Genomic DNA, 14,642 nt, shown 5'->3' on the forward strand with positions numbered 1-14,642 from the left:
ATTTGCTAGAAAAGGGAATATTTATGATTAATTATAACTAGTTATAATTAATTATGAATATTTAGTTCTGATCCTAGAATTAACTGTAGCAGAATCAATATTACTTAATTAATTATTTAATCCGTTCATCCAAGGACAGTGTAATCATTTATCAATTCTAGGAAGGATTATTTTCCTGGCCAAGAAAGAATAACTTTCCTACTTCATACAGTAGTAGCATTAACTTAGCATTTAGCAAGATATCAAACATTCAGTGACTTCGAATTGTGAGCAGCACATTTAGACAAATTGATTGTTAATATAATGGATTTACTGAATGAACATATAACTAAACCAAGCAAAACACATGTATATACATACAGAATGAAGGAAAGTATAGAAAAGAGAGGGAAGAGCAAAAGATTGGCAGTATTTCACATCAATTAACCACAACCTAATGAGAATCATCAAAGAATCAAAAATCACATTAAAAGGGGCTCAGACTTAAACATGCATCTTAGTAGTTGTAAACAGTTACTTACATTGACTTCATTGCTGAACAAGAGTCCTGATGCAGTAGATAATAGAGGTTCTTGATGAGTTCTTTCTGAAGATAGGAAAGTCCACAGCAGTTCGACAAAGTTATTTTGAAGATAAAAACTGCCTAACTAATACAAATAAAGAATTGTAACTAGGCTACTATAATAAGTAAGCATACAAACAACACATGTATATAACAGATACATGTGTGTGTGTGTGTTGTGAATTGTGAAAATGTGAGTTTGCTGGTCAACCAGGCCCTTGGGGCCTAACATCAGTCTATCTAGTTATCTTGGAATGTCTTCAGCATTTTTCATAAAATGGGGGTAAACATTGGCCATGTAACATATATAGTCATGACCAAAAATATTGGCACCCTTGGTAAAATATGATCACAGAAGGATGTAAAAATTCATCTGCATTGTTAATCCTTCACAAATAAAATTCACAAAAATGTATCTTTTCATTGGATAATACGAATTTTAAAATGGGGGGAAATGTCATTATTAAATAAAGGTTTTTCTCAAATACTCATTGGATACAATTATTGGCACCCCTATAAATTCTTATGAGTAAAATATCTCTGAAGTATATTTCTAGTCATATTCACAATTTTGAGCACTCCAGCATATATAAACATGAAATTTCCAACCATGGCTTCCTGTTTCACAAAAATATAAAGAGGTGGAAAAACAAAGTCCAAATTTACTTAATCATCCATCAAAATGAAAAAAACAAAAACAAACTAATGATATATTTCTGATGTGCAGCAAAGATAATTGAGCTTCACAAAGTAGTGAAGTGGCTTTAAGAAAAGAGCTAGAGCAGTGAAAATTTCCATTTCCACCATCAGGGCAATAATTAAGAATTTTCAATCAACAGAAAATGTTACGAAACTGCCTGGAAGAGGACGTGTGTCTATATCGTCCCAATGTGTGGTGACGAGGAGAGTTTGAGTAGCTAAAGACTCTCCAAGGATCAACATTCAAATGGGACTGGCTCCTATGCATGGTGAAATGAAGCAAAAAAAATAGCTTTTTAGCAGCAAACACTCAAGATGGGTTTGGTGAAACCAAACCCACAGAGATAAAAAGTACCCCATGTGTACAACGATATATACTGCAGTTTTTTTATGTTGTGGGCCTATATTTCTGCTGGAAGTCCTGGACGTCTTGTTTAGATACATGGCACCATTTAAGATTACTTAAATTTTTTTTTTTTTTTTATAATAATATAATAATAATAATAATAAAATTATTAAAAAGCTCTTTTAAGAGTGTCAAGTGATATTTTCACTGAAACTGACTCTGGGAAATCAATGGCCTTAGTCTTATTAGATTTGAGTTCTGCATTTGACTTAGTTGATCATGAGGTCCTGTTGCGACGTCTGGAGACATCCGTGGGTTTTCGAGGCGTTGTCTTACAGTGGTTCCGCTCTTATCTGAACAATAGATGTTTTAGTGTCCGTATTGGTCATCAATCCTCCACTAGTGTACCTCTGAACTGCGGAGTCCCACAGGGATCAATCCTCGGCCCCATATTGTTTATTCTGTATCTGTTACCTCTGGCTTCCATCTTTAATAAATATGAAGTATCCTTCCATTTGTATGCCGACGATACTCAGATTTATTTTCCTTTAAAACATAATGATAAAAATGGTCTACAACCCTTGTTTGAGTGTTTAAGTGATCTTAAACTTTCGCTTCAAGTAACTTTTTAAACCTAAACGAAAATAAAACCGAAATAATTATCTTCGGGCCCAAGGAAAACTGTGTGTTTGATGTTGACCGTGGTTCTCTCGCACCGTATGAAACCCACTGCGCAAGAAATCTGGGCTTTCTGTTTGACCACAACTTAAAATTTGAGAAACAGATCAGTGCTGTTGTAAAGTCATGCTTTTTTCAGCTTCGCCAACTCTCTAAAGTGAAACCATTTTTAACTCAGAGTAATCTTCAAATAGTGACTCACGCATTCGTAACATCACGGCTAGACTACTGTAATTCACTTTACTTTGGTCTATCTCAGTTTTCTCTCTCTCGCCTACAGCTAGTGCAAAATGCAGCAGCTAGACTCCTCACTGGGGCACGCAAGTATGAGTCGATCACCCCTATCTTATTCAAACTCCATTGGCTACCTGTTAAATTCAGAATTGATTTTAAAATTTTACTTTTTGTGTACAAAGCTCTTAACAATTTGGCCCCTCAGTACCTGACTGATCTGCTCTGTCCGTACACTCCTTCTCGTACTTTGAGATCCAGCGATCACTGCCTTCTCATCGTGCCTAGATCCAGGCTTAAAAAACGAGGCGACCGTGCTTTTGCGACTGCAGGTCCAAAACTTTGGAACAGTCTGCCTCTCTATATCAGACTGGCTCCTTCAGTTTCCATCTTCAAATCTTCTTTAAAGACTTTTTTGTTTTCTCTTGCTTTTGATGCTCATTGATTCTGATACGATTACTGCTTATTTTTTCTTTTTGTTTTATTTTTTCAGTTGTTTCTTTTGTCCTGTACTGCTCTGCATTTTATTCTGTGCTATGTACAAAACTTTGGTCAGCCTTGGTTGTTTTTAAATGTGCTTTATAAATAAATATTGTATTGTATTGTATTGTATCATGGATTCTATCAAATACCAACATATAAAAAAATCAGTAAGTGACTGATTCTGTTAGAAATATTATATTGGGCCATGTTTGGATCTTCCAACCATACAATAATCCAAACATTATTGTACCTCAGAAACAACACAAACCTCAGAAACAACACAAAAATTAGTCACTGAGCACAAAACCAAGCCTCTGCTAAAGCCATTCCAGTCCTCTGACCTGAACCCTGCAGAGAATTAGAGGAGTGAACTGAAGAGAAGAAGCACCAACATGGAGCTGTGAATCTAATGGGTCTGGAGTGATTCTGGATGCAGGAATGGTCTCCGATCTCTTGTCAGGTGTCAAGAAAATTTAGACCTGTTAAACTGAGCAAATGGAGGTTTCAAAAAGTATTAAATAAAATGGTGGCATTAATTGTGGCCAATGTTTATTAGAGAAAGATGTCTCAGGTTTACGAATGTAACCATGGTTCCCTGTGTAGGGAACAAGACACTGCGTCCTCTAGGGGCCGCTATGGGGAACACCTTGTCATGACCCTTGTCTGAAGCATACATTGAGAAAACACCAACGAGTTGTCCGGCGACAGCCTCTGATGTCACTATGGACTATGGATAAATAGGCTCCAGGAGAATAGGTCATTCACTTCTTCATCTGAAGCTTGCGTCCGAAGCATGGCAGGGAGCTAGAGGACGCAGTGTCTCATTCCCTACTCAGGGAACCATGGTTACATTCATAGCCTGAGAGGTTCCCCTTTCAAGGGAACTTCGAACTGTTTCCTCTAGGGGTTGCTATGGGGAACAGTATACCCATGCCGCCATGCTGAGGGGAGTGCAGGACAGAATCATGGCGAACATTAGAATACCAACTCTACCATTTACATGAGAGTTGCCCCTGGTACGTTAGACGGCTGTCCATGACATTACCCCTTAGAGCCAAAGGCCCAGGCTACATACCCAACTTACTTGTTAGGGCCTCGGTCAGGGGTAGAGCTGAAGGCTTGGAATCAGGAAATATTCCTTTAAAGGGATACAGCAAAGAACCTAGCATCTTATACTAAGTCTTGCCTGTCACACAGTGGCTACCACTTGCTCTTGCATAAGCTTGCTGAAGGAGCGGTCTCAACAGATCCCTAGTAGCAACACCCTGTTTAAATAGGTATCCGAGGAAACATAAGTGGAGTGGTGCCCAAGATGAATGGGGCTTTCACCAACTCAAGAAAGGGCATGAAGCAACCACACAAAGCCCTCACCATATAGGACTTTAGAAAGAACGCAGAGCACTAGCATGCAAAATTTCCACAGTGAGGATTTCATAGAGTGCGCAAAGACTTCACATGCACACTTACCAACATGGATTTTAAATACTGTTTCTAAGGAGGGGGCTCCCGTAGCACTCTGATAGAGCAAATCATAGATGGAATGGTGCAACCTAAAACAATATGTTTGAGATTCATCAACTCAATCTGTGGAAATAATGCTGGAGCACTCTGGGGTAAAAACAAAGAACTCAATCTCACGTGAGAGGAGAACTCCGAATTCAGAAAGAGATTATCACACTCAAAGGCGACCCTTTTTAGTAAAGGGGAGTGCTACTAAACTACCACAAGAGCCATCTAAATAGCCCCTCATGTAAGGGGGCTATGCTTGAAGTGTATAAATAAATACACTGGCTGAGTGGAGCCCAAGGAACCAAGGTCTAACCATTTCAAGAAAGCGAATGAAGCTGAGCGCGTAACCCTTACAGTACAGGATTTCAGAAAGTGTGCAGAGTCTTGCGTGCACACTTACCACTTACGTGGATTTTAGAAAGTACACAGAGCTTAGCGCCTGTACCAAGTTTGTTACCACCATGGACCTGCCCATGGCGGAGGCAGCCTGCTCTCACATTTCACTGCTGGTTATATATGCTATATATAATTGTGTATGTGACGAATAAAAATCTTGAATCTTGGACAGCATGGAGAGAGGGATCTGTGGTGCAGTGCAGCTCGGCTACCTGATCAGGAGAAAGGCCCTCGTCTTTATCCAGGTCTATTCAGGTCCTGTTCTGCGGGAAGCAGATGGCTGCCCTTCTTTCCTTGAAAAGGGATACGAACAAGAGCGGAGCTTTTTCATTGAAAAAAAATGCTCACAATGGACGGAGATTGCCCCCTCAAAGACATTGCGTGCATGCTCTTCTCCCAAACAAATGACGCAAAGATTGTGTGTGTCTTCGGGTGTAAAATAATGCTGACACGGATGCACATATTGTCTAAACGCTTGCTAGTAGTCGCCATGATAGACAGAGAAAGATTGCTCTTACCAGTTCTTTCAGATGCATGCTTCAAACAGAACAGTCAGTGAAGACGAAGAAGAGAATGACGTGTTCTCCTGGTGCCTATTTATCCAAAGTCGCGCCAGTAATGACGTCAGGGGCTGTCGCTGGCCAACTTGTTGATTTTTTCAATGTATGGCTGGCTAAGATGGCAGCCGAGACAGTTGGCAATATTCAAGGCTAAAGAAAAATTAATGATTTTCTCGCCTTAAATGTTAAATTCGATCAGTGCAAACAATTGGAAATATATATTTATATTGCTGTCTTAACAAGAGGACGATTTGGACACTTTTTCAGCGTGAGTTTGATTTAAGCATAAGACTATTTAGCACAGTGCTAAGGGGTAAAAAGGAAACAAATTCAAAGATGACAGACAAAAGAACAAGAGATCAAGGTAAAAAGACAAACAAGACGCTTTCATTCACCAATGAGAACAGAGATGTGACGGAGGATGTTATGGAAGTTGTTAAAACAGGTGATATACATTCCTACACTAACTCTGACGAAGGAGTTGTTTCTCTTCCCGAGTCAGCTCCGTGCACTCCGGTAGCAAAGAGAGGGAAAGTTGAACCTACACTCTCCGAGCTGCAAGATAACATCGTGAGGCTTGTGGCTGAAAAAATAAAAGGGAACGCGGAAAATCTTGCAGGCCTGATAAAGAAAAATGCGGACTCCATCAAAGCCTTAAAGGAGTCTTCGGAGTTTCTCTTCAACGAAGTTCAAGACATGAAAACAGAAATAACAACGGTTAAAAGTGCAATTGATGACCATCAGAAGAAAATAACAGGCCTGGATGACAGATTGAATGAAATGGAACGCTATCACAGAAGATGGAACCTGAGGCTGTACGGCTTACCAGAGCGGGAAGGAGAAGATGTAAAACAGCGTGTGATTGACATCTGTAAGGCAGTCATTCAAGACCCCGAAGAAGATCTTCGCACCCAAATTGATGTAAGCCATAGGATCGGGAGGAGAGAGGATGGTAAAACTCGACCGGTGATAACAAGATTTTACATCTAGATCGACCAAAGAAAAAGTATGGAAATGCGCGAAGAATTTGGAATTCCTCAAGATAAAGAAGTTAAAATTCGGAGAAGACTTAACTACAAAAGACAAAGAGACACGCACTAAACTGTGGCCACAGATTGAAGAGGCACGGAAGCAAGGGAGAAAGGCCTTCTTCGTCGGAGCCAAAGCCATCATTGAGGGTAAAGAAATAAAAATGTAATGAATGATAGTTTTGACGTGATCTAAAAGTGAAGTTTCCTATTTATTTTTGTTAAGAAGATCAGTTAGCCTATCCTTAATAGGCTACGTTTAGAGATATGCTGTTATAGCATATTTGTTTGACAGTTAAAAAGTCAGATTTATAAACCAAATTTATGAAAAACGTTTGCTTGTTCTAATTGGTGAAAAAAGGTGAAGAAAATCATTTTCTTTCTTTGTTATATTTAAAGCTCAGGCTTTTTCTTTTTCTTTTCGAGTTAACTTGTTCTACTTTTCAAGTTGTCTTTGTCATTTTATTCACTTAACGTGAGAGGTATACGAGAACAGATTAAGAGGAAAGCTGTATTTTTATTTTGTAAAACATTCAAGGCAGATTTTTACTTTCTACAAGAAACGCATGCCTTAGCTTCAGATTTTAATTTCTGGAAAAATCAGTGGGGTGACAATATCTGGATGGCTTATGGAAACAGCAAATCTGCTGGCGTTGCCATATTAAAGGGCTCCTTTCAGGGGAAAATCCTTAAAAATGTTGTTCATGATTCAGGAAGATGGGTCATTTTAGATATTGAATATATGGAGAATATTTTCATTATGGGCAATATATATGGTCATAATAATAGTAATAGAAACACACACCTTTTTGCGGAATTTGAAGAACTAATAAACGCGTTATTGAATTCCTTCATCAACGCTAAACCAATTTTGGGGGGCGATTGGAACTGCATAAGTGACCCCATAAAAGACTGTCAACCTCAAAGATCCTTAAGAGGCACTTATGGAGAGTTTAATAATCTATGTATGCATCTAAACTGTTGTGACATATGGAGACTTAAAAATCCACAGCAAATCCAGTTCACTTGGAACAATAAAGATTTATCTAAGAGGTCCAGGATTGACTTTTGGCTTATTTCAAATGAGTTACTAGACAATGTGGAAGAAACCAAAATAGAACCCTCAGTTTTTTCTGATCATAATATGATTAAATTAGTACTATGTATAAGGGATCATTCAATAAAATATAAACCAAATTATTGGAAATTAAATAATTCACTTTTGAGTGATAAAATCTTCAAAGAAAAAGCCAAAAAAAATCATAAATGAAAATTTGATAAAAGCAAAAAAAGACAAAATATATGGTAAACATTGGGATTATACAAAATTTCAGAGTCGTAATATGGCCATCAAAAGGGCAAAAGAATTATCTAAGGAAAAAAGACAGAGACAAGATAGAATACTCAAGGAAATAATTTCTATATATAAAAAAAATGAGCAATCACAAGCTGACATCAATAATTTATTTGAATTACAAGCTGAATTGGACAATATCTATGAAAATTTGGCACAGGGAGCTTTTATTCGGTCTAGGCGAAAATGGATTGAACATGGTGAAAGGAATACAAAATATTTTCATAATTTAGAAAAAAGAAATGTTAGTGTTAATAGTATATATAAACTTAAAATTAATGAACAGATTTCTGAAGATCCCCCAAACATTTCTAATTTTGTGGAAGAATTTTATAAAAAACTATACTCTAAACACAACAGTAGTCAGAGCTCATATTTCCTCTCTTGTATAAAAAGTGTGGCTCAAGGTATTGATGAAACTCAAAAGGATATTTGCGATCAAGACATATCCCTTGAAGAACTTAAAAAGAACTTTAGTAAGTTAAAAGATAATAAATCCCCGGGGAATGATGGCCTTACAGGTGAATTTTACAAGGTATTTCAAGGTTATGTTTCTGAATTCTTATTATTAGTTTTTAAGGAGGCTTTGGAAACCTGTAGGCTTCCCCCAACAATGTGTCAAGGTTTAATTACATTGTTACCTAAACCCAATAAGGATTGTTTGCTTCTTGACAATTGGAGGCCTATAACCCTAATTAATAATGATGCAAAATTATTGGCTCATATTTTTGCGCAAAGAATAAAATTGTGCTTAGATACAATTATAGATGATAGCCAGTCTGGCTTTATGCAAGGACGACATATTAGCAATAATATTCGATTAATCTTAGATTTATTGATTATAAGGATTACATAACTGATAATAGTTACATTCTATTTATAGATATATACAAAGCCTTTGATACTGTGAAACATGATTTTTTATTTGATGTACTAGATGTTTTTTGGTTTTGGTCAATATTTTAAAAGGGCAATACAAACTTTATATAGTGGCTGCAATAGCTCAGTTAAACTTCCTTGGGGAACTACTCGTAGATTTAGCATCTCCCGGGGCATAAAACAAGGAGATCCAGCGGCTCCGTTCCTATTTCTTCTGGTCATGCAAACAATGGCTCTATATATACACATAATGATTCTTTTCAAGGCATCAAAATTATGGAAAAAGAAATTAAATGCTGTCAGCTTGCTGATGATACAGCTATTTTTTTTAAAAGATATATCACAGGTAAAAAAAGGTTATATATTGTCTCAATATATTTTCCAAAGCTTCAGGTTTATCTTTAAATGTAAAAAAATGTACTCTTTTTCCACTTAAAGAGAATGATACTCATTTAACCGAATTTGAAGGTATTCCAATTAGGGAGCAAGTTACATATCTTGGTATCAATATATGTAAAAATCAATCGGACAGAGTGCAATCCAATTTCCAACCCCTTATGGGAAAAATTAAAAAGAAATTTGATATGTGGCTCATGAGGGATTTATCACTCAAAGGTAGAGTTCTTTTGTCCAAAACTGAGGGGTTGTCTCGTTTAGTCTATCCTGCAAAAGTATTAGATGTACGAAAATCTTTAAAAAAAAAAATTGATTCCACTTTATTTAACTTCATATGGAAAAACAAGTCACACTATCTAAATAAAAAAAATTTATGTAATTCTTATAATCAAGGAGGTTTGAATGTGCTTGATTTTGGTACTTCCAATACAATTTTCAAGTTGAATTGGATAAAAAATTATATTAAGAATACAGACAAACTATGGTACATAATTCCTAATCTTTAAGTTGGTGGTATAGAGTTTCTTTTAAAATGTGACTTTGAGGTTAACAAGCTCCCAATACAGCTATCCAATTTTCATAGACAGGCTCTTTTATGTTGGCTTCTTATATACAAACACAACTTTTCCCCCCACAAACAGTTAATTTGGAATAATAAAACAGTTAAATATAAGAATAAATCAATCTTCTATGACAATTGGGCTAAAAATGATATTCTAATGGTCTCACAACTGATAAATAAAGAGGGCTACTTATTTACATATACTGAATTTTTAAAGACATTTGGGATTCCAATATCTCCACGAGAATATAGCATTGTTTTTGATCCAATACCAGCAGGTTTTTTAAGACTTTTGCAAGGTAGTAATGAACCTTCTAGGCAATCAATGTTTAAAAAACAGGTTTTGCTAAATGGTGTTGATATTAAAGATAGGAAATGTAATAATACATTTTTCAGATGCCTAATTCATTGCCCTGAAACACCTCGAAATAAATACTTTTGGAATGACCATTTTGAAAATATTAATTGGAGATTGATTTGGACTTATAATAACAAATATTGTATCAATAATAAAGTTTATGAAATATACTTTAAAATTATACATAAAATATATCCAACAAACCAGTTCCTAAAAAGATATAAAAATGACCTTCCTGAATCTTGTGCATTTTGCAAAAAGGATACTGAAACTATCTTGCATCTTTTCTTTGAATGTATATATGTTAAATTCTTTTGGATTGATGTGGAATTTTTATTTAATAGGTTAAGTGGATTTAAAATTGACATAGAGAAAAGAGATGTTATTTTTTATTATGACAAAAAGGATATAAAAAAAAAGTTACATTTTTATGTTAAATCTTATTATATTACTTGGTAAGTTCTATATACACAAATGTAAATGGTCTGAAAGGATACCCAACATCTTCCATTTTAAGGCTGACATGAAGATTTACTTTGAAACATTGCAAGGACTTTCCAACTGAAAAGCAACCAGAACTATGGACATCTACAAAGATTTAAACTCCTCCTCTGTATTTTGATAACACAAGTAGGCTATACGTCTTTCTATTTCTATTTTGTTTTATTTTTTTTCCCTTCCTTTTAAGTAATACATAATGAGTATTATATGTGAGTGTGAAACATTTGTATATATTGTATTATTACATGTACAATGTTGAAAAAAAAAATATATATATATATATATTTTTCAATGTATGCTTCAGACACGGGTAGCGACCCCTAGAGGATGCAGTTTGACGTTTCCTTGAAAGGGAACAATTATTTCATAATGATATTTCCCCCCCATTTCCCCCTCCAGTGCATGAAGTAAACACCCTGAAAATGACCTATAGCTAACCATTTAAAAAAGTGGATTGATATTATTCACACAGTGTAGAATCATGTGAAGCTTCACTAATTGTCAAATGATTTTTTTTTATTGATTTTATTATTAAGCTAAATTAGGCTTTCTTTTTCCAAATTTAAACTTAATATGAAATTAATTTTACTATACTGCTGTATTATTAAAATACAGACATTAACTTCACATGGGAAATTTTGCATGTTTTATTATAGAAGAAAAAGAGAGGCTGTGCAAACATGGTCTGGCAAAGGAGCAAAGTGAAAGAATAAAGAAACTTCAAAGAAACTAAAAGTGAACAAAACACTATTGTTTCCTTCACTTTCAGTTTATAGCATTATATCAGTTTTATTTTCATTCAGAATAACAAACAAGCAGTAATACTGCACCAAGATTCATCAAACAACACTCAATCAACAATAAGATGATGCATATTCACCTAAGAAAAAGACACAATAATATAATTCCATGTGATCTGTATATGATATTCATATTGTTCAGTCAGCTGATTTCAGCAGGACCTGCTCTCTGCTGATGGATGAATGCATGGCAGCAGTTGCATTACATTCATGACAAGTGAGCAGAGAATGACTTTTAATATTTCCCACAAACAAGTTTAATTCAAAACGGTTTCATTAGCAGCATAAGAATTTTCATAATAAAGAAAAATAACACAATTCGGCTTATTTTCAGTTTGAAATTAGACTTTGAATAACAGATTTCCAGATGTGACCCTTCTGAATCCCACTCTATGTGTGAATGTTGTGGTTTAGGCATCATATCATTGTGATTTGGTGTGTTGAATGTGAAGGACTCCAACATTGATATCAGTATTTTTTATTTTTCAGCAACAAACAAAAACAAAACAAAGTGACATGGACCCTTGCTGCGGTTCATGATGTGTGCAGCTTGTGCAAATAATCCATAGTTTGTTGTGGATTTTAAATAATTGTGGCACACTCGATTGGAAGTATCTAAGAGCACGCTGAACGCTGTTTGCTTTTCTCAGGTGTAGGATCATTTTACTTTCTTTTTCTCCATTTCTCAGAACAAAAATCTGAAAACTAATCTCAAGAGCTAGAGAATCTCCTTGAGTAACTAAAGGCACAGATAAGCTCTGTGCAGCTATTTTTCATCCAGTATCCTGCTCTGACCTGTGATAAAAACATGTTCCAGATATTCATCTTTAGAGAGGAGCCTATCACAAGTCTTTATTGAGTTCCTTACTTGTAAAATCAGCAAAACACACTGTACAAAACATCACTGTTCACACTATTAGAAAAAGAACTACAAATAAACTGATCAAACAGATCTGTAATATATCATTATTTCACAGAAATGAATCTAAAACAGAAACCGAGTTTTACAATCTAAGTTATAGAGGAGTAGTTTAAATTTTAATAGATAGTAGAGAAGTTTGCTAGAGCTCAAATAAAGCATGTGTTTTTTATGAGCACTGTATGACAAGTTAAACAAATTTGGTACTGCTATTATATCATATTTTCATTTTCTTTTTCTGGATGACTGCCATCATCTTCTTCTTGTCTGACACTCAGAAGAGTCCTGTTCCGGTTGGTGTATTTTTGTGTCAGTCTGTGAATGATTGGCATTATGATGATGATAAAACTGCTTATAACAGCAGCGATGACGGCGATCTTAAATCCACGACCTTCTGGTTTCTTCTGTTCATTTGTTTCTGATATGTCCCAGACAGGTTCTTCTGGAAAGGGGAGTTTAAAATGTTTTTATGACATGGTTTGAATCATAAACTCAACTTCAGTCAGAAATCAGAAAATCTGTTGATTATTTCTTGACAGAATGTTCAGAGATCAGTTTCCTTTTTAAGAGCTTCACTAAAATCAGGTGAAAAGAGACTATAGAGCATTTTTCTTTATTCCTAAGTTATCGGGATCAATCAATAATTATTATAGAATATAATACCTTTCTTTCCAAGAGCTTCAGTGACAATTTCACGTACTATGGGTTCTGTTAACAGATTTTAAACCACTGTTAGTAGACTAAAAATAAATGTAGTGCTTCAAACACTTATAACAGTATCATATACCACACCTGTTATGTTCACAGTGAATTTTGATGGTTTCATTCCACACGTTGTTTGCACAAAGAATCTGAATTGTTCTTTCATCGCTGTAGATGGAGTGTAGTTGCATGTGAAACTGTTTCTCTGTTCACAGGAGTTCACAGGAAAATCTTGACAGATTGCAGAGTCTTTATAGATCTCAGGGTATTTAAATATATACTTTGTAATGCAGCATCCAGTGATCTTCAGAGAGACGCTGCAGGTGAGAGTCACTTCTTTCCCCACAGAACCAGTCACTTTCTGACAGCTTACTATGACATCTGAAAACTAACAATGTATTTCATCATATAATATGGCAGTTGAAGAATAATAAATAAATATTTATTTAAACAAGAAATAAAGAATTCAGATCTACTAGAAAAAAAAATATTGTGCATTATTATTTACGTTCTGAATATCTATTAAGTGGTCTACATTTGACTAAAATGTTTTACCTCATTATCTCACATTTAGGCCCTAGCCATTGTCACACACACTTTCAAAGGGAAAGTTTATTCTCTTACCATCATCAGAATCTTGACAGACAGCGGAGAAGCTCCAAACCACAATGATCAGCTCCACAACATTCACAGCATTCATTGTTCTGATTCTGCAACAGAAAGAATTATATTTACCTCAGAAATGAAACATAACCGTGGATTATAACCGGCTAATAAGGAAGAACTAGAACTTACAGAGCAGATACAGAGGACGAATTACTCAAAGTCAGCAGAAAAGTGTTTTACTTGGATTGAATCAGTTATTTAGGAATATTTTAGCCAAAACCAAAAATGCTGACATCATTTGAAGATATTCTTCATTCTTAAATGTCTCATATTTTCGCGAGGTCTCACACAACAACTCCTGCTTTAATTAAGACGTGTTGATGAGACTAATGGGTGAAAAAATATATTATTCAAAGATGTATCCAAAATATTCTTAGGTAACGTTACATTAAAAAAGGGCGCGCCAAAGAAACACAGCCGTGTATCAGCTGAATCTCCAGCAACTGCGACAGAAATCAAACGACACGAAGCGCAAATCTTTCCACTGCATTAATTCTCTTTAACGACTGAATTCAACAACGAATGTGGATAGTACTTGCAACATTTATCACTCAAAATGTGTACAAAAACTTTTATATATTCATACTCTTTTTAAAATATCACAGCACGCACGCATTGATGGTTTTCCAGCAGCTCGTTATGGATTGGTAAATATAAACGGAATTATTTCCTGATCAGAGAGTTATTCTCACCTGCGCTTTTTCCTTTTTCCGTCTTCACCATCTGAATACATTCCTTTCTGACTGCTGTTTACACGAGCCTAAACACTGAACCTTCTACTAAATTTTCACTTTAAACATGGCTCTCAAACAAGTCTCTGTTGTTATGGTGTTAACAAAATTTTTGACCAGTAGTAGGTGCTGTTTCTTAACTGCAAATGTCCCCTCCGTTTAATAAGGATGACGACAACTTCCAAATACTGTTTTAAAGTCAAATATACAGCCGATCAGTTTTGTTTTGGCACACTCGGTAAATATGATTAAAGGCAGATTTTATCTTTTAGTTTAATTTTT

The 14,642-nt window shown here is 35.4% G+C and overlaps 1 protein-coding gene across 1 annotated transcript in view; it reads right to left on the reverse strand.

Moving 5' to 3' along the window:
• The window catches only part of LOC132121706 (uncharacterized), a 31,308-nt gene extending 16,923 nt beyond the window's left edge, over positions 1-14,385 (reverse strand). The window contains exons 1-2 of the mRNA XM_059531417.1: positions 14,322-14,385; positions 13,588-13,673 (exon numbers count right to left, since the gene is read on the reverse strand). Coding sequence (XP_059387400.1) covers positions 13,588-13,673; positions 14,322-14,362 — 127 coding nt within the window. The 5' untranslated portion in view covers positions 14,363-14,385. The remainder of the gene's footprint in view (positions 1-13,587; positions 13,674-14,321) is intronic.
• Between the last annotated feature and the right edge of the window lie 257 nt (positions 14,386-14,642).

This window comes from Carassius carassius, chromosome 39 (genome assembly GCF_963082965.1).
Source record: "Carassius carassius chromosome 39, fCarCar2.1, whole genome shotgun sequence".
NCBI lineage: Eukaryota > Metazoa > Chordata > Actinopteri > Cypriniformes > Cyprinidae > Carassius > Carassius carassius.